At 41.1% G+C, this 25,284-nt stretch overlaps 1 protein-coding gene across 1 annotated transcript in view; it reads right to left on the bottom strand.

Annotated features, from left to right (window-relative positions):
• The window catches only part of LOC130588783 (visual pigment-like receptor peropsin), a 32,264-nt gene extending 18,361 nt beyond the window's left edge, over positions 1-13,903 (bottom strand). The window contains exons 1-2 of the mRNA XM_057389705.1: positions 13,816-13,903; positions 5,038-5,243 (exon numbers count right to left, since the gene is read on the bottom strand). Of these exons, the coding sequence (XP_057245688.1) occupies positions 5,038-5,243; positions 13,816-13,903 (294 nt within the window). The remainder of the gene's footprint in view (positions 1-5,037; positions 5,244-13,815) is intronic.
• Positions 13,904-25,284: the final 11,381 nt, after the last annotated feature.

The raw sequence follows: 25,284 nt of genomic DNA, 5'->3' as shown, positions 1-25,284 counted from the left end.
CCCTTTAGAGGGAGGGGAACCCTCCTTGTCCAACAGCAGCATGGTTAAAGTAAGGATATTGCATATCTAATTTAGCTTTTCTTAGAAATCTCTATTTATCTGGGATTTCAGCTGGCAACTTGATCAGCTACACCACCACAATTTGGAAAATCTGCTGAAGAGATTCCTGACATCTGTAAGCCATGAACTCCCCAAAGCACACACTAAGTCTGGTGCTTCTGGATAATTTTTGACTTCCTGGCCAYACCCTGCCCTTTTGGGATGCACACRCACCACAGATCTGGYGCTRTCAGGCAAARTGTGCACGAGTGTATCAGGGCTAACAGAGCAGGACAATACCTGTGCAGTGTGGGGCTCACTGCTGATCACCCCATTACCCTGTGCTTCTTTCTGTCCAGGGTATGCCAGACAGGAATAAAGCAGTGCTGTGTGAAGCACGGAAACGCTGCAGCATTCAAAACCTGATTTCCTCCCCGCTTTGCAGCRAACCCAGCCACAGGATGAGAGAGTAATTTCTCACTCTTTTCTGCTGCCCTCGGTGTCTTTCTTATTCTGCACAACACGAAGCAGCTCTGTGAGGYTGAAGGCAGGTCCTTTCCAGGCTGGCCCTTGGGATGCTGAGGGCAGGCTGCAGACACAGAGTCAGTGGGGGCTGCATCCTGCCAGACAAGCTGCTGTGGTGCTCACTGATACCTCAAAGCAGAGCTTTATTTTTTTAAATAGTTGCTCCTGAGGCTGTTTCTGCGCAGAGACAGATCTGCTGGGGTGCTCTGGCACCATCTGGCTGGGCAGATGGGCTGGGAATACCTAGGCTGACAGCGAGGTGAGTGCATCTGCGGTAACAGCGTCACTCAGCACGTCAGGGACAGTGGTGTCCGTGACACGGCTGTGACCCGCAGACAGCCACGTGTGCTCTGCTGTGCACAGCCCAGACACATCTCACACATCAGAAACTGCCAGAAAGAAGGAATTTTGTTTAAAAGAAGCCTATGCCAAGAGAGTGAGCGTGTGGTAGGAGCACTCAGTTTTCTTGATCATCATAGTAAAACCTTCAAGTGTTTATAAGATTAATGCTTAAATAACCAAACTCCATCATCAAAAGTACTAGAAAAAAATTAGGAAAGTGAACTACTGGAAGCAAGTTTAAACCAAAGTACCAGGATTATKAAAGATTTCAAATTTTAAGGCACTCCGCAGCCCATTCTTGGTTTGAGACATGACTGCCATTACCTGTGGAGTTCAGATAGGTTATAATCCTTTGTGTGTATTTAGAATCTTCCTGAAGCCTGCAACTTCTGTTGTATTTGCCACGTAATTAACAAATACAAGAAAAATATTCTGTCATTTGATAAATAAGTTTTAGAAKAAATTGTATTTACCTGCAGAGAATGAATATTTCTCTACTTCCGACATGTGGCAACTTTTGCTCATGATTTAGCTTTCAGTGCAACTTCTAGTTCAGCAAAACATACAAATAAAAAACCATATGGAAAGGACAAGAATATAACCTGAGGAAGCTTTTCACTAGGAATATGGTCAGTGGGRGAACAGATGGCTCTTGGTCACTGGTTTACATTCCCTGACCTGAAATTTACCATGTGAACCGGTTTACTTGCTGATCATATTGGGGGAGGCTGAAAAATGAATGTTCCAGAGACTGACTGTCCTGCCTCTGTCCAGATCAGGAATAAGAAACARTGGTAGAGCAGAGGTATAAACAAGAAGTGAAAGCAGATTCCAAAAGCCACCATTGGAAAGCTGTGTTTGTACAAAGTGTTCACCAGAGGCAGCATTTGGATACAGACCTACCATATAGCCTCATTCCWGAGAGAAGAGCCCTGTCAGACTCCAAAAACAGTGTTGGAGTCCSCCTCAGGCATGGGGAAGGGAATTGTTTCTTCCATGGAGAGGAGGAGARCAGGAGAACTCCTATCTGTCCCTTTCAGTGGGCATGCAGTGAGATGGTCCTTGTGGCTGAAGACACAGCTTTGGTTGCAGAGAGTTTCCAAAGACCAGGCTGTTTTGAGAGAAATTCTATTTGTTTTCCTTTCCCCCACTCCCCTCAAAGGGACAGCCATTAGATGGTGAACCTTAATGCTGAAAAATGTTACCCGAGGGCAGAGAAGGAGACCCGAGTCAGAGGAAAACAAAATAGTTATGTGGATTAAGTGAGGTGAGCTCATGAAGTTTCTTCATAAACAGAAATGACAGGCTAGCTTGGGCAAACAGAATTTCCCTAAGCACACCTGACAGGAGGAGCTGACTGATCAATAGGAGCAAATGTGCGGTGAACCCCACAGCGACAGAAAGCCAAGTGAGGCCGTCCTGGGGACCCGGCCAAACAAACCAAGTGAGGGAAAACACACGGGGCGTGCTGAGGAGAGAGCTGTGCTCAGGATACAAAATGCCACCCCAGCTGCTGGCACAGGAGCCTGAGTGCATGAAGGGGGCACGAGACACYGGGTTCGGCGGGTCCTCATGGAAAGCATGGGCTTTACCTTCATGGCACAAAGAACCTCCCTCTTCATGTTCTACRTGTGAGATSWCTKCYWRTCAGACTACAAATTCAGACTACAGYAATCAAAACACTACTGCTGAACATTTTTAGAATGACCTTTGTGCTGGCTGCCCACACACACATGGAAATTTTCACATCTTTTTTTATGCACAAAATTTTCCTGCTATTTGTGCACAATATTCTCGCTAAAATCCAGCCACTCTATTTCCACAACTTTTTCATCACTGGCTTCTGTTTTCTGAAGCTTAATAATCAAGAAGACGGATGTCAGGGTTTAAACTTGTTTTTGAGACTCCCCAAGACAGGGCAAAATCTCAGTGAAAACAGGAATCCTACATGATGTTCTCTCAACAAGCTGTAACCAGCTCGACCACTCAACAAGCCACAACAAATCCAAACTATTAATTCAGAGTACAAATTGACTTTTCCAGATTACTATTTATTTTTAATTAGCATTAATACAGTATAAGTTCCTATTTGGAACAATAAATGTTATCTTCTGGGGCCTACAGAGGATTACCAAAGCAAAAACTTTAATGTTTTGCAAATCAAAGTGTTAAGAAAAGCCAACTAGAAAAGCATTATTAGTGTCCTGCACAAAATCTTTGGATCCCAACACCTTAAAACTTTGTTTCATATCCAGACTTTWCAGATGAATGCTGTTTGAAATGAGAAGATCCAAACTCAATTACTTAACACAACCTGACCAACAAATTATCTGGGTGCCCTAAAAATGTTATGGGCCACTTCTGCCCTTGAAAAGGCAGTTCAAGCACAGCAAGATAAGGCACACCTCCATCTCACAAAGTTCAAGCACACCTCAATACCAGCATTTTGAAATCTTTAAAAAAAGGCCAGATCATCATAACAAGACTTAATAGCTCCAAGTCAGCCAGAGAGGGATTCCCAGGCAGAGGCATTGTGAGAGAAATCTGTAAGGYTGCTGACAAATGTTCCCATGCAAACCAAGATGTAGAGACACAGTGTGCCATGCCTTGTCAATTCCTTTGGGAGCTGTTTTTTACGGCCCAAAAAACAGAAGCCACAGTACAGACAGGGCTCTGAAAGAGCTTGGAGCAGGGATAYAGAAGGTCATTTAGTGTCACCTCTTTGAACCTTGTGAGCTGTAGGAATTGAGTTACACCACTGATCTTGGGTCAGGATTTCACACTGAATTAGCTTGCCCTGTCTTACATAGGAAATCTGCAACAAATCCAGAGCAGAAYCTGGAGAGGCAGATTTTACCTTTCYTTTCTTAGTCACAGCTCCARCCTTCATTGAAAGAGGGAGAGAAAACATGTATCTGTTTAATTCTGACTATGGGTGTGAATTTTACAGTTTTCAGGCATATGTTCATGTATCTGATGACTTCAAAGTTTTCCATTAATCAAAAAATTCAAAGTTTCTGCTCAACAGAGCTTTGATTGCAACTGTAGATGATCTCATTAGAGAAAGAGGATTTTGCTGAGGAAATAATTAGCTTCATTTTGATAAATCCTTTTCTGCCAAATTACTATAGACATACATTTTAAACAAAAAAATAATTTCTTAGATCAAGCTACAGCTCCTAGGTTAATCAGTTTCCTGCTGGAAGTCTTCCTCTCTGCATAAAGTGAACTTTTTTATTGAAATGGAGGGGACATGACCTATAAATGTTCTTTTATCTATATTGCACAATACCTCMATTTTCTCTTAAAAAAAACCCCAAAAAACAAACGTCCAAGAAAAGAGGATTATTCCTCTCTCCCTTTTCCTTCATCATGATCTTTCTTACACCTTGCCGCAGGCTATCCTGTCATTTTCAGATTTTTGACTCCCTGATGAAACAGAGTATAATCTTTCTCACAGATGTTGCTGAAAGCACCAGGGAACCAGCTTTGTGCCTATCTGTCCATGTGGGTGCATTTATATTCTGTCCACACAGGTATGTTTCAGAATTAACAATAATAACTTTTTCCAAGTACTCCAACCTAAAGCTGCCTCCAAGAACAGTGATAACGGTGCCATAAAGTTAAATCACTCATTCTACCAGAGGCAATAAACCAAGAGTTTAGGAATGTGATTGAAGTGGTAGAACTGATTTAGTGTGAAAAGTTWTGTGCTGAAATAGATGGGTATGTCCAAATACTGCGTGGTGACTTCGCTCTACATGCCTTGTCAAGCAGGAGTTGACACTGCTTTTAGCCAAATGTGAAAGTGCCAATAACGAGCTTGGCTTCAGGTGGGCTGAAAATAAACACAGCCTATGCCTTGACTTTCCAACGCGAGTGTGAGCTCTGACATGAAATAAAAAAAAACCCAAACTAGTAAGAACTATTGTAAATACACAGGAAAAAACCCTGCTGAAAATTGGTGAAGCACCCATCAAATGCATAGATTTATAGGAGTAACAAAGGATAACACTGTCCTTTTGAARTGCTTGTGACTAACTCTTTTCATTCTTTGGGTCCTGTCTGGTTATTTATATGCAGCACACCCACAGCAGCCCTTTGGTTTAATTAAGTGCAATCCAGCCTTACCTGGCAAGTCCATATTGAAGTGATAATGAATCCATCATCTCTGAAGACATTGAAGATTTCAATGATGCCCCGGGARTAACCAAAGACGGAGATGCTGGCGTCTGACACTGCCAAGTTAAATGTGAGGTAGTCYGTAGGCTGCAGGAGATGCCTTTGCTTGTACAGGACAAAAATCACAATGCTGTTTCCAAACCAAGACAACCAACCTGGAAAAAAAAAGTAAATCCATGGAGCTAGATAATCTTTAAAGTCCCTTCCAACTTGAGCCATTCTATGATTCTATGAAATCAAAAAAGCAAATAAATAAAGGAAGCTGTTGAGTGTGTGTATGACACTTCTTCTAAAATTCCATTTTGTTCCATTAGAAGCTGTTGAGTGTGTGTATGACACTTCTTCTAAAATTCCATTTTGTTCCATTAGAAGCATATTAAATGAGATTATCCACTAAAAAACCTATGCATGAAACCTTTTTGAGCAGCTAGGTACATTTCAGAAGCAGGAGCAAATGAGTAATTGCAGCAATAAAACAAACACAAAGAGCTTCTTTTACATCTACTAAAGATCTACCACTTAAGGGTCTAAAGTGGATTTTTTCCCCAAAGTTTTTTTTTTTTTTTTCCTTACGTGGATAAATAAAACTCATAAACTGTTACACCTGGGGAAAACTGGAAGCAAGAGAGATTGATAGAGTGGAGCAGAGGTGACAAACAATCTGCCAAAATCTGCTGTTGTTTAGGTACYTCTTATACAGTAATGGATGCAGAAAGTGCATGCAGAGAGCTGCTTTTTCAGTCRTCCCTAGAGAAGTACAGCTAATACAACTTGGTTTCTTCTCTTAGAACAGTCCAGGATCTCCTTGCAGCAAAATCTGTCCCAGATGGGAATATTTTTCAGTAATGCACATGATAATCCATATGATAAGATTGTTTGGAATAGAACTTCAAAAGTCTCTTTTGATTTCTTTTTACAGAAAGTTGCATTTTCTCTTACTYTCTAGGAACAGAGATGCCTGACTTGTATGTGTCTGTGAGGAAAACACAAAAGAGGTGTTATCCCTCGCTGGTGTCTCCCAGTGAAGCATTCTGGAGACTTTGGAGTGGGAGGGAGGTGGCTGGTGGGACACTCTCTGTATAGGCTCTGCTTCTTCTGTGGAGCAATTTCCTTTCAACAGTTCCTCTCTGCAGCATTGCCAAACTCTGCTCTGGCTTGTTTAGTAATGCACATGCTTTACTGAAGAGAATTTGAATGGGGAAGAGCTGAAATGTCAGCATATGGTACTGACCAGAAATAGCCACTGGAGTAATGATATACTGAGATACACAGGTATATTCTATATATACCTTGTYATCAGATCAGCAATAATAAATGTATCATGTTCTGGCCACTAGGTGACAATGTTTCTTAATCAAGTTTGTTTGTAACAACTGCACTGTAAATCAGGGATTTGCTGACTTGTTTGAGTTTGGGTATTATTAAATAGGCAGAGCAGGAAGGTTTTGAGGATGAATGAGGACAGCCTGCGATGCCAACATGGGAGTTGTGTTGTTTGTGTATGTCGATTCTACTCTCTGGAAGGTAAGATAGTTATCAARGCAGTGGSCATKAAATATTTTCCCCTGTCCCTATGARTACATAGTGCTAAAATGGCAGAGAAAAATCAAGTGGCACCTTATTTGTAAATAGCAACATTTTGTGAATTCAGTGTAATGGATAGGAGTGTCAGRCACCTGCCCTTCCTGGGAACATACAGAGCACATTCCCCCTAACCTGGAGGATAAGGAAGCTTTCAGTTAAAGGGTATTAAGGAGAGAATTCAGCAAACTGTCACATAAAACAACACTGCACATGTTAGGTGAGACAGACACAGTGCTTGTGATAATTTTTTGGAACTTCATTCTCAAACTGAGGTTGGAGATGAGGGAAGCATTGAGGGAGATAAGGTTGCAGAGCAAGTATGATTTCTGCAGGTAAGCACAGTCCTTTTAAGCAAAGCAGTTGCACTGACATATCCAGTCCCTAAAATGGTCTCTCTGGGTCGTAGATCATACTAATTCTGATCTAAAAAAAAACCCCACAAAAACAAAACAAACAAACAAACAAACAAAAAACCCACCAAACCAGAAACCTGAAAAAAAAAATCTTAGTAAACCATGCCATATGAAAAGCAGTGGTCACATAAAAGTGCTGTCAGCCAGAGTGGTGACTATGGGACACTATCTCTGYGCCACCTGTGCTAGTCTGGGTTGCTGCCTGTATTGACAGGTTGACTTAAAAACCCCCAAACAATCCACCCCAAAACAGAAAAACAATAGCCTAAACTGAGAGAATGCCTCAAACCAAGCAACCCCCTGCCCTTCCTCCCCCAAGCCCTGACAGATAACAGGGAAGAAGGTTGAACAGGGAAGAAGGTTGAAAAGGCAATGCAAGCACAGCAATAGCTCTGACACTGTCAGTGAGGGCAGAGAACTCCCACACACTGTGGCGTGGGCCTCAGGGCACATCAGAGGCTGACCAAGAGTCCAGAAAAAAACCTCTGAACAGCCTCCATGTTACCAGGTGCCATCTCAATGAACCAGAGGATAGAAAAGAAACAACCAAGGGAACCTGGTCCATCTTTTGCAAGCTGCAAGTAATATTCACTCATAAGAGCATGCAGAAAAAAATCCCAAACCAACCCCAAAATCCAAACCCAAAATACCAAGGTAAACCTGGTGACAAAGGACAGATTTCATCTGAGGTCAAAATGTGGCTGAGAAAGAAAAAAAAAAAAAGCAAATAGGGAGAAACTGAGAACTCCCACTTAGCATAAGGTTGAGAGAGGATCACCACATTTCCCCCATAAGCACAGTCTGATATGAGCTGTTCATTAATGCTGGATCATCTGAAGTGGTGAAATACACAGATAATACGTGACTACTGAAGTAGTTTTGCAAACATTTGCAAACATTGGGAGGTAGGAGGAATAGGATGTACATCAATATAAAAAAATGTTGTATTGCCCTATATAATTCAGTAGTAGTTGTTCTCCTAGAATAACACTCCCTAAGTGACCCTTTAAATCCACAGAYGTCAAAAGCACTCCACAAGGGCTGCTGTTTATCCATAATATGTTTGGGGARTCACAGAAGGACTGCCAAGCAAGCTGGTGGAAATCAGGAGCTGAAATCAACATTGACAAATTCCTGTGACAGTGTGGTGCCCACCAGCCTGTGCCAAGAAAGCACCAGAAAAGTAACCAGAAAGAGCGACTAAGGGCACTGAAAATCTCTCTGCTGGAAACAACCGAGAAAACTGAGATTGTTTAACTCTAAAAATATCAAAAATGTACACTATAATTTCACAAAGATTTCTGTCAAATCACTCAAGCCTGTGTATTCATACATGCCCCATTTTTCTCCCATATACCTGAGATGGTCTTTGAACAATGAGCACCGGAGACTTTATGCAGTTTCATTGTTAACACCATTTCTGAGAGTTAAATTTGGCACGAATGAATTGATGCCTCAGAGCTGGTCACTCACATTTCCAGTRGAAGACTCCACCTGTACCCAGCCACAATAGGTTATTCTGCTTTCTACTTATCCTTGGCCTTATTAGACATTGTTGCATGGCCTTTACTTGTAAAATGCGGCAAGACYGAAAGAGAAAAATGGGTGTTACAATTCACCCATACGCAGTTTAAAATATATGTGGAGCCTTAAGTGGAAGATTTCAAGCAATGAGAGAAAAAGGTGAGGCTCGGTGTCACAAGACAAACTAGCACTTCCCTCAGCAAAGCAAACAAGCTTCCTGTAGGGCAGAAATGGATTCAGCATCTTAATGCAGAGCAGGCATGAATGAAGTCAGTAACTGGTTCAAATGCCTATACACAGGCATAAAYGCCTATCAGAAGAGGTTTGCTGTAAAAGATTTTCTGCCTAGAAAACTTTAATTAAAACAGTGATGAAATCCAAAGAATTTGCAAAGCTGTCATTAACTATTGCAACTGCGAAGTGACCCTGCTCTGTTTTCAGTCTTCACTGCCAATTATACACACACAATATCCTGTCCAGGGCATGTTGCCAGCTCTGGCAGGAAGGAGGAGAGGCATCTTATTTAAGACTTGACAAAGCATGGAGAGATTGTTTGTTCAATATATGTGATCATTTTGTGGATGAATGTTCTGTGAATAGCTTGTTTCCTTTCCCACCTTCTCAGATGTATCTGTCAAACAAAATCCCAAAATAACACTCATTCTGTCACTTGTCAAGTAACAGTTTACTATTACCATTCGGAAACGTGTGCCTTTTAAAGGCATGTTTGGGTCTTGTGGTCTGTTCCAGTTTTCTGRTGGGATTGGTAATGCTCTCAGCATGTCTTTCTGATAGAAACACTCACAAAAAGCCAGAATTCGTTCTCTAACAAATAGTCTTTCCTACTGACTTAAAATTTCCTTTCATGTGTCATATTTACTCTAACAGAGGAAACAGAGAAAAAATTGTGTATAAATGCAGAAAAAAACCAACTGAAGAATTCTAATTAATAATTATGAAGAGAAAAAAAAAGCTTTGTATTTTTCCTCGATGTCTAGCAGCCAGCAACAGTGGGCAGTGCTTTTAAATTGCACCTCATAATTTAAACTGTACAAGGATTTTCCACAGCACTGCACCACTGAGGGCATAGGCAAAAAGAGGTCAGATATAATCCTAAGAGCAGGACAAGCTTTCACCTGTCTGCTAGGGATAGTTCTGAGCTCATTGAAGGGAAGGGTGGGAGCAGAGTGCTGCTGCCCAGAGGATGCTGGCACAGGTGACCTAAGGAAAGGTAACACAGCAGTTACTATCACTTGCAGATAGACCCTCTAAGAATGGATCCCTGCTGTTGGATGGGCATTGCATTTTCCCCCCATTTTGCTGGTCCCCTGGCCAAAGCATTAGTAAGGAGAATGATGCAACAGTGACTTGGGTGTCGAGAAGCAGTGCAGTGACCTCAGAATCCACCAGCATTTGCAAAATGCACCATGCCCTTAATGCTGGTTCGCTCAGGATGTCATTAGGTGACACCACTGCGCTCTGGCTCCCCTGCGTGTGCTGAGGACCCCTCATCTGCACCCAAAGCAGCTGTGCCATGTGTAACACAGACATTGTCCACAAATGGCAACTGTGCTACCTGTCACCTGTGAAAATTTCCAGAAGGGTATATCCAGAGGCCTGATCTCTGCAAAAGATGTTAGATTGTTGGATATTCACCTCTGTCAAGGTGTGTAATTCTGGGAATACTTGGCCAAAACCAGGTTGTTAGGACTTTATCCTGTAAAGGAGATTCACAAGAACCCCATCTTCTCAAATGCTAACAGCAATCAATACATCTCTTTGGTTTTGGAAATGTATATCAAAATTGGCAAGAAGCTGCATTGCCATACTTAGATTCAAAAGAGGACARTTACAGAAATGTAATTACTGAAGTCATTTTCCAAGTCATCAAAAACTGAAACGTATCAAATACAAACATCTCYGGGGCTTTGCATAAGGAAGTATCCATAGGCTCCTGCAAATGTCGATTGTCTTGCCAGACCCCTAAATGAATGGATGTACAGGCAGGTAATGCATGGAATGGCCTCTTTTTCTGTGCTGCCAGAAGGGCATGAGGGTGCCTGTGTGACAGAGTACTTGTTCTGCCACATCACAGATCCCTGGATAGAACAAGTTATTGGTGTACAGAAAACCAATAACTATAAATTGCTGTGGCTGGTGTTTGCAGAGGTGAAACAGTAGACTTCTGAAGAGAAAAGAAATTAAGACTTTCCTGATTTATGCATTACTAACAGAGGTTTTTTTTTTCAAAAGTTCTCATTTCAAAAAGGTATACCTACATCCATCAGTTTTAATCAGATACACACTGCACTTAACTTGGAGTAGTGCTGCTGCTGGTTGTATATGCTCTGCAAGAAATGCAATTTAAGGTTTGAATCTGGAGGTAAGTTTCAGGAGCAGCATTTATGACATGCAAAGCACTTGTAAGCTTGGCTGAAGGATCTGGAGAAATCAAACCCTAATAGCCTAAAGGCTCAGAAACCTAGATATTTGCTAGAAGAGGTGTGACCACCATCAGGAAGCAACAGAGGAAAGCACMTCTGCTGGTTGATTGATGGAAGAAGTTTGAACTGCTGGTGTGATGCAGAGGCAACACTAGGACAGATCAATAGAGTTTATTTGCCATGGGAAGTTATTCACAAGGGAAAAAGTTATTTCAATTAAAAAGAGTGACCAAAAGCTGTTGTGATCACTTTAGCTAAGAATTTAAGTGAAGGCTCCTATTAAACAGAGAAACAAAATCAAGAACATGCTTTCAATTGGAAGAGCGGTAACGACACCAAAAAACCCCTAGCAAGTTAAAAGAGAAATGTGATAGCTGTGTAAATGAGATTATACATTGTCACAGCAGAAGACTGGCCTTGCTGACCTAAGATGTTCTTTTTAGCCTTAAGTGCAGCTGATTAATTCCTTAGCTGAGGGTGCAGACATTTCCCAGCCATTCATGAGGGGATRCGCAGATGTGAACAGACCGGGGATAAATTGGAATACTCCTGATTTACCTTACAACCACTCTCCTAATCAACTCCCCTCAGACAGAAGCCATGCGTATTTCTACTAGAATCTCTGTTTTTGTTCTAAGCATAACTTTCCCTAGTTCCTATAGATAAAAATAAGAAAGTCTCATGTAAACTTATTAAAATACATAGCATTTTACATTTTAACTTCCACAGACCTTTGTCAAGTGTAYGCTGAGGGCTAATAAGTTAACTGAAATATGCAATAAGCTTAAAATAAGAAAATAATATGTTAGACCAATCATTTAAAACAAGAAACGTTTTGTACATGCTGTTTAGAAAAAGAGATTTAATAAAAGTTACATTTTCTTGTATTTTTGAATGAGGTTCCATGGTTGAAATTTTTTATTACTGAGCAAGYTCACACTCTTTGAAATTTTATAAAGCAATAAGCTCAGAATAGATAATATTTAAACAKTCTTCCAGCAGAACTAACATAAACACTTGGTATTATGACTGCCAAAAAACAGAATAATATTCCAGTACCTAGATCTTTCATAGAACCCATTTGAAGAACTCARTTTCTATGTGCATTCAACATTCAAAGCAAGAACAATACAAACAATTAAAGTTAAAAATAACAGAACCATATTTTGGGTCTCTGAAGGAGATAATTTTAGGATRCCAACTGAAAATCAGAGAACATTAATTCAGTGCTACTAAGGCACAAGGATACACAGAATTATCATGTGTGATATATATCACTTCTGCTGAGGTACTTTTTTTATCTTCCCACATATTAAGCTTAATGAACATTAGTTGAAAGTTTACAGGCTTGATTATTTATTTTTCTTCRAGATTTCTGCATTGATTATAAATCTCTTTAACAAAAGCAAGCTGTACCTCTTTGATTTTGCAACTGCTGAAAACTAAGGTTGTATTTTCTACCATCCTATTCCATTAGGGCTGAAACCCAAATGAATCACTTTGAACTKGATAACAATCTCAATTTAAGACCTTCCTTTTACATCCAAGCCAAATACCTACCTAAAGCCAACAGGTAGAAACCTATGATAGTCTCTCCTTGCTCTGTTACAGCTGCTTCTCTGGTCACAAAACTGATGTTGTTGTTCCTCCAGGGTGCTTGTGCAGAAATCTGGACAGACATTTTCAGTGGAGCTTATGACCCAGAAATCACCCTTCCCCAGTATGTCCTGGTGAATAAAATGGTTCCAGCCTTTTCCCTCAGTTTCTGCTTGCTGTATACAAGGCAGCTCTCAATAAGACTAATGATCTAAAGAAGGAAATCTCAAGGGACAGGAGCTTTGCAGCCTTCTGACCTATTCTTCTTCACTAATCCTATCTATTAATACAGCCTCTGAACCTGTGGCCAGCACAAGACAGCACATTTCCTTGTATCCCCTTTACTGAAATGTGCAAAAATCTTTAAGCAAGAGTGAGTACCTGACAAAGCACAACTTCCTTTAAAATAAGATGATACCATATAACCTACAGGCTCACAGGCACACCCACACCATACTGATATGCTGTTTAAATAGCTGCATTTTCATCTTTTTGTCTTCACTGAATATGAATGGAATTTTAGTTGAAATGAAACTCAAGAAAAATCTCACACAAATTAAAAAAAAACAGGAAGTGTCACCACCTGAGAACAGGACTTTAACATAGCAAAAAAATTGATCTATGAAGTCACTTTACCAGCAGGATAGTTGTTAATTTAAAAAGAAGGGAAGATAATTTCCAGTAAGGACTGAAAAAAAAATGAAACTACTATGTATCATACTTTTAGACTGTTAAGCACCTTCCAGCAGACTTGGATTGCTGCTCAGTTGGAGGGTAGTGATAGCATGGTTACTGAAGGTAATGCCCAGGGACATTCACAAATGCTCAGGAAGGCCCACAACAAAGCACAGCAATATCACCTCCCTTCAGGCAGGGAACTTGGGTCAGAGAAGAGATCCTCAGCAGAGAATCCATTACAAAAGCTCTGTTCATGGATGCTCATGACTTCATTGGAGTGTATTTTATCAGCTACCAAGAAAGGATGACACTTTACACTGGGCAGAAACTGTRCCTGGTCCGTGCTCCCTCTGCTCTCTCTGGACATGGAGCAGCCACCCAACAGCTCACTGGTGGGACAAGTCCAAGGACTCTGGGTGGGATTCCTCAGCTTAGGGGAAAGAGGAAAGCTCCCCAGGAGTTTTCCCCTGCAATGAGGCACATCTCACCTTGTGCAGGTCTCTCCTGCTGTATCCTGAACAGGGTGTGGTTTCCCATCTTGCAGGAGTCCACACATGCAGCAAGCACGGGGTACATTGTTCTGCTCCACCACAGGCAGTGCTCAGATGGCAGAGCACGCTTGCTAACCACTTCCCTTTGTGAACAAGCAGTTTTTCCAAGGCATTGGACACAGCCATGGACTTCCAAGTCTAAGTTTGGCATCTGTTGTCACACTAGTTCCAGTGCTCTCTGCTTTGATTAAATAGGGAGAGGGACAACCAGCAGAGATTTTCATGCAAGCTGTTCAAGGAAATTGTATGATTTATATAAACATGAGCTCYTAAGGCACAAGCACTTTAAATGGTAATAAGTATAAGTGATAATTATTTCTTTTTTGCCACAATAAAAGGACAATTATATACCTTGATATCCTGAATTTTGATTTTCCCCTGCTGTGAGTTTCTATTGGCTTCATAGAAATGCCACAGGTCTGTAGTSACTTCAACTTTACATTTTAGTGAGAAAGTCTTCTGCCAAGCCTTATCCTTTGTAAAAAGAGTGACAAAGAAGAAGAAAAAAATATAATGTCTTGGTATTAAAGGACAAGAATAAATCTGAGTAAACTGCTCCATGGTCAAGCACCATTTTTGAAGATTGTTTTTCCCCAGCCCGGTTTTCACACACTTCACTGAGTGATTAATACCTTGACTTGTTTGCAGTTGTCTCCTTCCTCCCTCTGGTGGCATCCTCCAGCCAAGAACKGAGGCTTTGCAAACTCCTGTGGTTTATTTGGTGTGTCCGCAGGTCACCGTGCTTCCAAAGGAGAGAAAGGCTCCCTCTTCAGATTACATGATTCATGTCTCTCGGTGCTTTGGTGGTGACCGATTTAGTGGCCTCACAGAGATTATCCCCGAGAGCCTTCACTGTCTTCATGACAATCCTTTGAAAGGATTAGAGCAGCATATGCCRTGGGCTGTTCTATAAAAGGACAAGAAAACTGAAATGCTCTGGTGGTACAGAGGAATTACTGTGTTTCACACAGATGTGGCTATGGGAAGACAGGTGAAAAAATGGATTTGGATATGAAAGGACCCTAARGCACCCYTTTCCTAAATYCGCAGGAACTGCAGGCTGGGTCTKCACCCATACCTYGGGACACCCGACTGAAGCAAGGCAYRAAATGAYCAGATTAGGACACAAAGTCCATTTTATGAACATACCAAACAAACCAGCGGCCTCTGAGGCCACAGGCAGAGCCAGTTTAGAGCAGAAATAAGCCAGCAGTACTTCATACTTGGGCTAAAATGTGCTAAAATGTGCAATGGCCTTTTAATCTTGATTTACCTCTCTAGATGCTTTCAAAGTGACATAGAGTCAGTACAAAAAGGCAAGTGTCACAGCAGCACTGACTGGCCTGAGACTAGTATAACTCAGACTAGTTATATTAGAATTCAGTGTAATGTTTCCAATACAGAATGACAGAAAAATCCTAAAAATTGAAATCTGYGTGTGACAAGAAACATATGATTAATGCTTCTAGTAACCGTCTGTTTTCCCTGAGCAGCATGGAGATTTGGGCAGCTGCCAAAGGAATGATTTTGGCACAAAGCTCCTGTAAATTCTCGCAGCACTRTTTTTGCATGATACCTGTCATACATGGGCTAAAGGAAAGGATCAYAGAAGGAGGAGGCAAAGGAAAAAAWATTCKGAAGGGATGGGCTAAAATAAACCATAAGCAGATAAAAATTGGTTGCGTGGAACAAAAATGCAGTTTTGTCTCTGTAAAGCATATAATTTTCTGAGATTTTACAGAAATAGAATTGTGGAATTTCAAGGCAAATCCAATGGTATGTTAGTAGGAAAATCACTACATATCCTTTTTGATAAATTATTGTTAATTTTACTTCACACTTGTAATTAGAATATTCTCTACAAAAAGAAAAAAAAAACCTGTTGATATCTCAAACWGAGACAATATCCAACATCACTTAGTCTTGCAATGAACAATCATGCWATAATGAGTTATGCCTATGGATTTCATTGAGGTAGCCAGAAAATGCATTTTATATCACTGACAGGAGATTTTTACAAATTCACAACACGTATTTTTTCCCTGCTTCCAATAAAATATACTTGTTGAAAGTATTTGCACAGATTCTTTTCTAATACACATTGAATGAAGAGGGAAAAAATCCTGAGATCAGGTCAGTAATGCTTAAAATATGTTGATGGGTGAATGGGAAAGRCTGTGCCTGCTGCAAGCCATTTAGRATAGCTTACCTGTAAGAAGCAGACCTGAATCCGCTCTTACTTTGCCAAGGTTCAATTTCACAGCACAAAACCACATCTGAAATATTTAAACTGAAGAGTGACCATAATGTGAAACACACTTGACCACTTACATTTTGAAACATGCCCATTTAAACCTAGACAGTTCCCTTGCTATGACATTTAGCATGGAAAAAATTGCACTCTATGCTTTCTCTAGTTAAATGTCTCAACCACATTTCTTTGCCTGTGTTGGGTTATTCATTAAACTCAGTTGAGAAAATGGTTGCATCATATAATGAATATATTGTAAAATCCTTCTGCCATGATTTTGATGGACTTTAGCCTATTCAGCCTCATACATTATTCTTGTTCTTATCAATCCTGAGCACTAATGTTTCTCTGAGAAGTTGTGTTCTGTAGCTTGTGACAGATCTAGAAAACTACCTGACAAAAAACCCCTGCTTGTTTAGTGCTCATTACTGCAATATACAGTATGAAATGAACTATTTCCCAAGGAATGCTGTTTAAACTGATGCTGATATGAAGACAGGCTGTCTTTCTGCTTCAGATATCTGCTGCTTTCATGTTGAATGGTGATTGAAGAGAATGGAAACAACTCTGTGCAGATTAGTTGGCTGAGGCTTTGTCTTGTTTAAYCTCCCAGCTCTGAGCTGAATTTACACCCAGTATATTAGGTGATGGTAGAGGAAATAAAAACCTTCTGGGTAGCTGACTCAGTTTGTGAGATCTCACTGAAGTGTGGGAGGCCCAGCTTCTGAGAYGACACAGAGTCTCCTAAAAAGAGGGGGACCACTCTTGGCAACCACTGACAGAGTGGCTGAAAGCAGGAGCCAGGCAGGGCTGGCAGGCAGGGCCACAGAGTACAAGATTTGAGCTATTTTATTTCTAACCTGTCTTCATGTGTTGCACTGAATTTTTATCTTTTTTTTTTTTTTTTTTTTTTTTTTTTTTTTTTTTTTGTTTTTTTTTTTTTTTTTTTTTTTTTTTTTTTTAATGAAAGAATGTTACTGTAGCTCCTGCTCTGGGAAAATTTGGCTTTTTGGCTTTGAAAGCCTTCCAGTCATCCTCGGCGAGCTCATTACAATAGCAGGTTTAAACAAACCTACCTCAAAAGAGCATCTGGCTGGTGTTCTGTCACTGGGATGCTTTTACAGTCTGTGTTGCAGCAGTGCTTCACTGCTCCAGTTTGGAAGGGAGCCCAGCTAGAGCATCAATTTTCCCCAAATATGGGCTCGCATCRTATCATATGCCTGCAATCTCAAAATGGTACATGTTTGAAACATGAAAACTSATCCTTATCTGATTAGGTGTTGGTTCAAAAACCCAGAATGTATTGGGGTTTTTCTGCTTACCAAACTCTGATGTACACTAACAGAAGCAAGTGTGCTGAATGACCTGTCACTTTGATTCATGAATAAATCACTCTCTGCAGAAAAGGCAGAACAAAACCCCCAGCACTTCATGTATCAGCAGGACTTTAAAGCCAGGAGAAACTTAAAGTTGCATGCTAAGCAAGCTATTGCAAATTCAGCAAATTAGGGAATTAGGAAAAAAACAAGGGAAGCATAAAGCATTTTAAAATGTATTTCATTTATGACAAAAGAAAATAAATGAAGAACAGCAACATGGAAAAGAGTCTAAATAACTATTCAACAGAACACATACTTCCTAACACACCAATCTCCCTGGTGTTATACTCACCCCTCCATTCTTTCTCTTGAGTCTTCAGGCAGTTGGCTTCAGCGAGGGGAGGAAATGGTTACATGGAAATAATTTTTCCTTTTTTTTTTTTTTCAGGAAAGACTGTGATGGCAGTGCCCAAGCACCACGATGTTGAAACTGCTGCTTTCCTCCTTCTCCTTCTAAAGTCCACTTGGGGTTTCTTTGGGTACATTTTTGTTCTTACTTTTCACCTTGTTCTTTTTATTTGSTCTGCAACTYGACATTACATCTGAATGACTAGTAWAAAAATATCTTACAGGTGTTGTATATTTCTTATCTGTTTCCACTGCTACCTCAAAGCCAGTTTTGCCTGCTTCAAGATTTATATTTAATTGTTTRCTGCTGAGCTGTCCATTGTTCTCAACTGACATTCCCGTGCCCTTTCCTCTTATCCTCCATGTCTGCACTCCTCTCTTCTGCATCCTGGGTTGCCACAGGCAGCCCTCAATTGCCAGGCCAGGCCTTTTTTTCTTTTGCATTGCAATAATAAGATGATGGAATAACTATTTCATTCTGTACGAAATAACTACTTGCTATTCTTGTCTGTACAAAAATTATGATTATATTTCATTATCAAATCAGGAAATAGTCACATGAAATTTCAAATAAATTGCTGTAACAGCCAAGTCAAAGCAGGCCAAAGCAATTTGAGGCAAAGCAAGTCTGACATGCCTTAATCCTGCAGTGTCAGTACACAGCCTGTGGCACACAACTAGCAGCAGCAATAAYTGCATTTGTGGGGCTACAGGTTACACAGAGCAGCCAGTGGCTGGACAGAGCTGCACTGCTTCAGCAAAGTTTTGTTCATCATATAAAGTAACAAAACTAAGCAAGCCTCCTAYTTAACTCCATCTATTCTAATCCTGTGTCAATTATGCACAGATTGATTGTGAACACTGAAAAAAAATGTGGGTTTCCTTTTGGATGATGTTTTTTTGATGGCTTTTGGATGATGCTGAGCATGCTCAGCTCTAACATCTAAACTAGCAAAACACCACAGAACTTATCTTAATGTGTTCATATGAGATTGTTTGCAGGCAGCATAAAAAATTGAGCAAAATCCAGGGCACTGTGCTTTCACTGCATTGCCTTCCCCAGCATGTCTGAGAAYAGAGCCTGTGAGTTTTCTTTCTACGTTATTTGTGTTTGCCTTGCACAAAACATCCGGAATTTACATGGTAGTTGGATTCACACCCTGAAACTTCCCATTCAAACCTCAGGTGTATTGTTTTCCTAAAATTTACATTCAAAGCAATGAGCTTTCCACGGACTTAACCACAATTAGAATTTAATCCTGGATTAAGAGAATACACCACAGGARGAGGAAATCACTGAAAATATAAATAATCTTGACCTGGTGTTATGCTTCTGTCAGCTGAATCCACTTAAATTTCCAGGTGAAGACTAGTTTCCAGGTGCMTGTTGCTATTATAAAACTACATCCCATAGACCCCTGTGAAGTGTTTAATACCAGCATTCCAGCAGGTGTGGCAGCAGGGAATAAGGAGTGGCTCACAACAGTAACCAGTCTAGGAAACTGCTGCATCAGAGGAGCCCTAGGCATGCTGGTTGCTTCTGCTCTCACCCTTTATGGACTTCATGTAAGTTTCTGTTGAAAATCAGAAAGAATACATCCTCTCAGCATGCTGAAATGGAAAAATGTTTTTCTTCTGATACCTAGCTCATGCTGCTGTGCATTTCATGGACTAACAGGGATAATGGACATTTCCAGAACACCAAGAATGTCATTCACACAAACAAGATCAGAGCTTGGAAAGCATCTAACATATTAGGAGGTCACTTGAAAAGAGTACAAGTGTTTAGAGAATCACTTGCAAGCTATGTAACAATACACACTCAACCCATGACTTTAAAGTTTTATGAAGAACAAGACACTTTTCCTTACTTCCTATGTATTGTTGCTCAACACCAAATATTACCCTCATTTCTTCACATATACTGGGTTTTGATCCATACATTAAAATATCAGTACTCACAAATCTTCATGTCTGAACTCCCAAGAAAGGGGAAAAGAGAAATAGAGAAAATTCCTTCCCTTTATAGGATTTTGTTTACTTCAGGCTAGTACTTTTCCATACATCAAACAGATATGAGAAATAYCCAAACATTGTACTTACACAATGGTAAAGGTCTCTTGTTCCCTTGTTGAACAGAACAGAGGATTCTAAGACTAAGACTCACATTCTGGTAAGTTAGGGGGACCATGCTTTTTGGACAAACCACTTCAGTTTTGCTTCCAAACTTGGGGAGGGAKTCAGGAGTGCAATTTCTAGAAAAGCAAACTGAGGTTTGGATTACTGCTGTGTGCCTACTGCCTCTTTTGTGTGACTGCCAAAGGAATTCTGCATAAATGCCAGTTATCTGGGGCACGTGGTAAAGCCCACGAGTTTCATCACAGACATTATTTCCCCACATGAACAGTTTTAACAGAAGCATCATTATGCCACAGAATACAAGTGTTGTGTGAAGGGACTCCATTCTGGCTCAGAATTTAATTTGGCATTTTATAGCAGAGAGYTTTCTGCCAATATACTGTGTATAGACAATATTTTATAACCAAGTTGYACATACTTCATTAGAGAGGAAGGAGCTGCATATCCATACAAACAGTGGGTTTTTATAGAAGACRCTTTGACTCCATTAAGCTTTTGTTTACTAAAGACAGAACTCATGCTCATTTGCAGCAACACAGGTGAAATCAAGTGAAAAATGTCACAAACTCTGTGCATTTCATAACACCAGAAAACTCAGTCAAATTTCAGGGTTTTGACTTCCCTAAGAGTATTTTGGAATATTGATAGATACATWACAGGTTACCCTATAGGTGAAACATAACCAGCTGATGATTCCATAACAGGCCACCTCAGGGGCAGAGCAGGAGAGGCAGCGCTGCTGCTCCACTGACTTTCTAACACCTGAGCCCCAGCACCAGCCACGTTTCAGGCCCAGAACATTCCATGGGCAGCTCGTGCCTCTGGAAGTCCCCGTGAAGAGCCCCGGGTTTCACCTTGCAGATGGTGATGCACAGAGTGCATGCAGCCACACGGGTGTGCCAAAGAATGGTGTGATGGGCTGAAAAGGGCACAGGCAGGTGCTTGTGTCTGCCTTCTGTCCCCTCATCACTGCTGCTCACTCCACCACTCCACTCTCTCTTCCTGGGCTTTTGTGTGGAGAAARGCTGATTCCCTTCACAATCCCTTCTATATGGATTCAGTGGAGCTGAAGTGCTCATTTATTTTCTTTCCCATCCAAAACCCAGGATCTGTAGAAAGCCAGAAGTTAGATTCTCTCACYTCAGTGGGTTTCTTTGAAGCTGACTGCTCTCAGCAGGATGTTCTAATGAAAAAGCAGGGGTGCCATCACCCCATCAGTCTGCTCCTCCCTGCAGATTTGWAGTAATGTGCCAATCCCAGCCACCTGCAATGGAGGAGCAGCTTCAGATGTAAGGATTACAAAAGGTTTCAGGTAAAGCTTTATCAGCCTATAAAGCCAAGTGAGAATTACCAATAAACTTTCCCAGCCTCTTCTATTAAAAGCACATTTAGAAAGGGCTAAAGTGTTTATCTGTGTCTTCACCAGAAAGTTGGGATCAACAGTCTTACAGAAGACAGAGAYAKCATCACCTCAATAGTCTTCAAGATRCCATGGTTGTACACAGAAAGGCCACAGATGTCAGCCTTCTTTGTGGAAAACACTSATGCAAGATATACCTAAAGACAAAMAATTTATTTTATTTTTTATTAAACTKCCAAGCATTCCACATTTCTAAATTGATCTCCTTAACAAAATGGTATTGACACTGCAACTTCAAATCAAAATGTTGACAATAAAGGGAATAGGTAGCAGTAACTTCCACTGAAGAAACATGTGGAGCTACAAACTGGTTTTCCATGAGTGAGTGAATGCAGCATTCCAACAAGAGGAATAGATACAGGATAAGGCCTTCAGAAGAGAAAACACTGTCTCTTCTTTCCCAGGAAACTTTTAAAACATCAGTGCTCTTTGCAGGAGCTCTGCTCTGAGGCAAATTTAGGGAAAGCATRGAAGCAGATGATTTCTTAGAGAAAAAAACARGAACAAACAATTCCAGYAGGGATTTCAGAGTGGCTTGCMTGAAAATTACAGTCTCTCTGATCTYGTAAATGAATGGCAAAGTTCTYCAGCACTTCAAAAGAAGCAGTATCAGCTTAACAGGGCTGTTTACTTGGTGTATAAATACATGGGCTGCTTACTTGGGCAAGAGCACACGCTACCAAGCAAGGTCAGAAGAGGTAAGGAATTGCATCCAGACTGAGCTTGGCATGGCCAAGGAGTTGGGCACTTCACCACATTGCCCACTTTTGCTCACAATCCTCTGAGCAGGTGAGCCAAGGCTGTATCTGCTGAGGGAAAACCGAGACCATCTCTGTTCACAGACACACAAGATTTTAGCTTTCAAAACACTCTCAGACAGTTCTCAGGTCACTTTATCRAAGAAAGCTGGAAAAATAAAGGATAAAATTTAAATAGCATTTTGCACATTAGGGTGTCAAGGCTTTTCACAAAGGACATTTTATTTGCCCAGGCATAAATAAATTCCTGTCAGTCTCAGAGCTTGGCCACACATCAGGCAAGTGACCTGAGCCTTGCTTGCACCTGTGGGGATTTTTATGTTTCTTTTCTGATACTAGGTCAGAGATATTTGCTTTCTCATGATTTCAATTATATGGTATCTCTCAAGAAGGAGAATTGTAAAGCTAAAGGCTATTGAGAATTTTTAGATGGCTATAGATCCTTGAGCCCATCTCTGGTCTGACACTTYCAGTGATGGCAAATCTCAGCTGTGCCTTTTCTACTGCCCTCAGGGCTTTCCACGTGTTGTTTTGTTTTCTGACACCAAGCACMCATTGCCTAAGAGTATGATTTCTCTCACTGTAGATGTGGATGTGCCCCAATCTGTTCCCATTACATGCAGCCAACACTGGAAGGAGTATGTCTCCCACACCATCGGAAAAAGGGTTCTGCAGTAAAGAGGAGCACAAGGAGAACAACACTTTTCTCAGTACTATTCATGGCACAGCTCTTTGACTCTAGTGACTCTGGTGATACAAAGATGTGTCATTCCAGTATTGTACTGTCTCAGGATATTTCCCTTCAAATCCCTGAATGACTTCTCAAACTCCAAAGGGACATGATACCAAACAGTTGAGCAGACACTCAAGACACTTCCCATCATCTGTGCAGGGAAAAGAATGGACAAAAACAGGAAYATTTTTGTTGGACTGCTCTGGAACAGCAATTAATGTGTTGCTATGTGGACTAGCAGAATCAGCCAGGAAAGTCTACCTGTCAGAGTGCTATTAACAGCTTTGAGAAAGTCCCATCCTTCTCTGGCACTGGGCTCTCTGTACTGAGTYATTTGAGATCATTACTTTAGCAAGRCAGTTGACATTTACAGCACTCTTTTGCTGCTCACTCTGAAGCCAAGATTTGCCTTCATCTTCTACTTTCACTTTGCTACCTCTGTCATGGTGAAGCTGAGCACCCCATCCCAAGCTGCCTGAAGGAGCTCAAGTCTGCTCCCCTCAAGTCCAGGGCTTTCTCTCTGTCAGTTGCCTTCCTCACACCCCCCTTCACATCAGCCTCCGTGCTGAGTGGCTCATCCCTGGTTTATGCCCTGCTGGAAGAGTTTCTAGTCTCTAGTACTCCCCAGGCACAGGATAGCTCTGGTTCTGTGAGCAGCTGAGACGCCTCTGCAGAAGCACCATTAGGATTAGCACACTCRTGTTTGTAGTCATTACAGGTCTTGGGGGTGAGAGACACTGGCCCAGCAGGACTGGACAGGGAGATGCAGATACCAGGCTGGAGGAAGCAGGACTTACAGTCTGCCAGGGCAGAGAGCTTGCTGGCTGCAAATCCTGCTTTATCCCTGCACTTTTTTATGCTTAAAATTGTATTCTCTAACAGAAAGGCTCAGCTTTCACAAAGTAAGGCCTTTGAAGAATAATTTCACAAAATCCTTTACATGGCAAAGGCTATAAACCCCCCTCAGCTTTCATACAATTTTGCTTTTACCAGTCAGTGCTGTGGCAGGTCACTGACCACAGAACCAAACAGGGACCACTACGGGTGACTTAGAGAGGCCTGGATATAAAAGTTAATTTATTGTTTCAGAAGAGATGATAGGAAATCAGCTGTAAGTAAATGTACACRCACATGAAAACTGTAATGACTGGCTCCTGGCACTGAGTGTCTTCAAACAGGCTCTGAATTCCAGGGAAACAGAAGGTATGTTGCAGATGAGCATCACACTGTAGTGATGTATTGTTTAGATGACCTTAGGAAGTGGAAACATTGGCATAAAGGTGGAAACTCCTCAGATTTTGGTAGAAAATATGCACTCACTAAAAAGTGCTTACTTACCTTCAGTATCTAACCCTCCACAGAATGAACCCCTCTACCAAGTGCTGTATGAGAAAGTACTCAGAGCTCATCCCCAGGGCCAGCTTCTCAAGCTAAGTAAATTATCACATTGCAACAAACGTTGTAAACCATGGCTTTAATTTACAACGAGTAAGTATACACAAAGGCWTTCCTGTGCTTGTCATATCACCTTCACAAAGTGATCGCGCGTGAATAGCTTCCCTTCGGACGTCATCTTGAGATGCAGCACTCGAACCGAGAGATGCTTCAGTGGTGACGGATTGCTGCCATCCTGTGGCAGGYACATGTATTTCAGACTGACATTGCCTGAGAGAAAAGTCCTTCAAAGGCGTCGTTTTACAAAGAACTCCTACCAAACCGTATTATTCTTAAATGGCACAGCAGGAAAACCAATCGTCTGTAAACTGCAATATTCAGATCTTAGAAAGCCATGAGCCATTATTGAGATCCTACTACAAGTTACTCTCCAAAGCAGAAATTAAGGACCAGGTGAGAATGGGCTCATGTCACCTTTTCACTTGGAAAGGTATTGCAACAATTGAGTGGTCTAACTCCAGAAAGGGTGCTTGCAAACCCTTGCCCAGTTCTAATCCTAACAATATCAGACTCACAGTTCCAGAATGGACATAAATAAAAGGATATCCCTCATATTCATAGGATATCCCTGATATCMATAAATTAAAGGATATCCTGTTTCTGATGGCAACACAGTGCTGGTGTCCTCAACTGGAAAAGCCATCAGRTGGCTCGAATAAGGCAAGCTCCCTGCTAAGATTGTATCCAAWTACAATAGCACCATTCCTAATACTGAATATAAGGGTGTGTGTTTGGGGAAGCATGTGACATAAATGACCAGTGAATGACCAGTTGCTTGTTACTTCCTGACATTCTATGTCTCACATCTTGTCCCCAGTTTTAGTCTCGGGTGGGAGAAATAGTTTTCTTTAACATGGCTGTGAGACCCAGGCACCTGGGAACATGTGAGAACTTGCAGATTGACAATAATGGGTCCAATGGAT

This window comes from Malurus melanocephalus, unplaced genomic scaffold (assembly GCF_030028575.1).
Source record: "Malurus melanocephalus ecotype Western Australia unplaced genomic scaffold, MMel_1.1 scaffold_19, whole genome shotgun sequence".
Lineage (NCBI taxonomy): Eukaryota > Metazoa > Chordata > Aves > Passeriformes > Maluridae > Malurus > Malurus melanocephalus.
The sequence above is the reverse complement of the archived record's forward strand: the minus strand, read 5'-3'. Positions and strand labels throughout refer to the sequence as shown.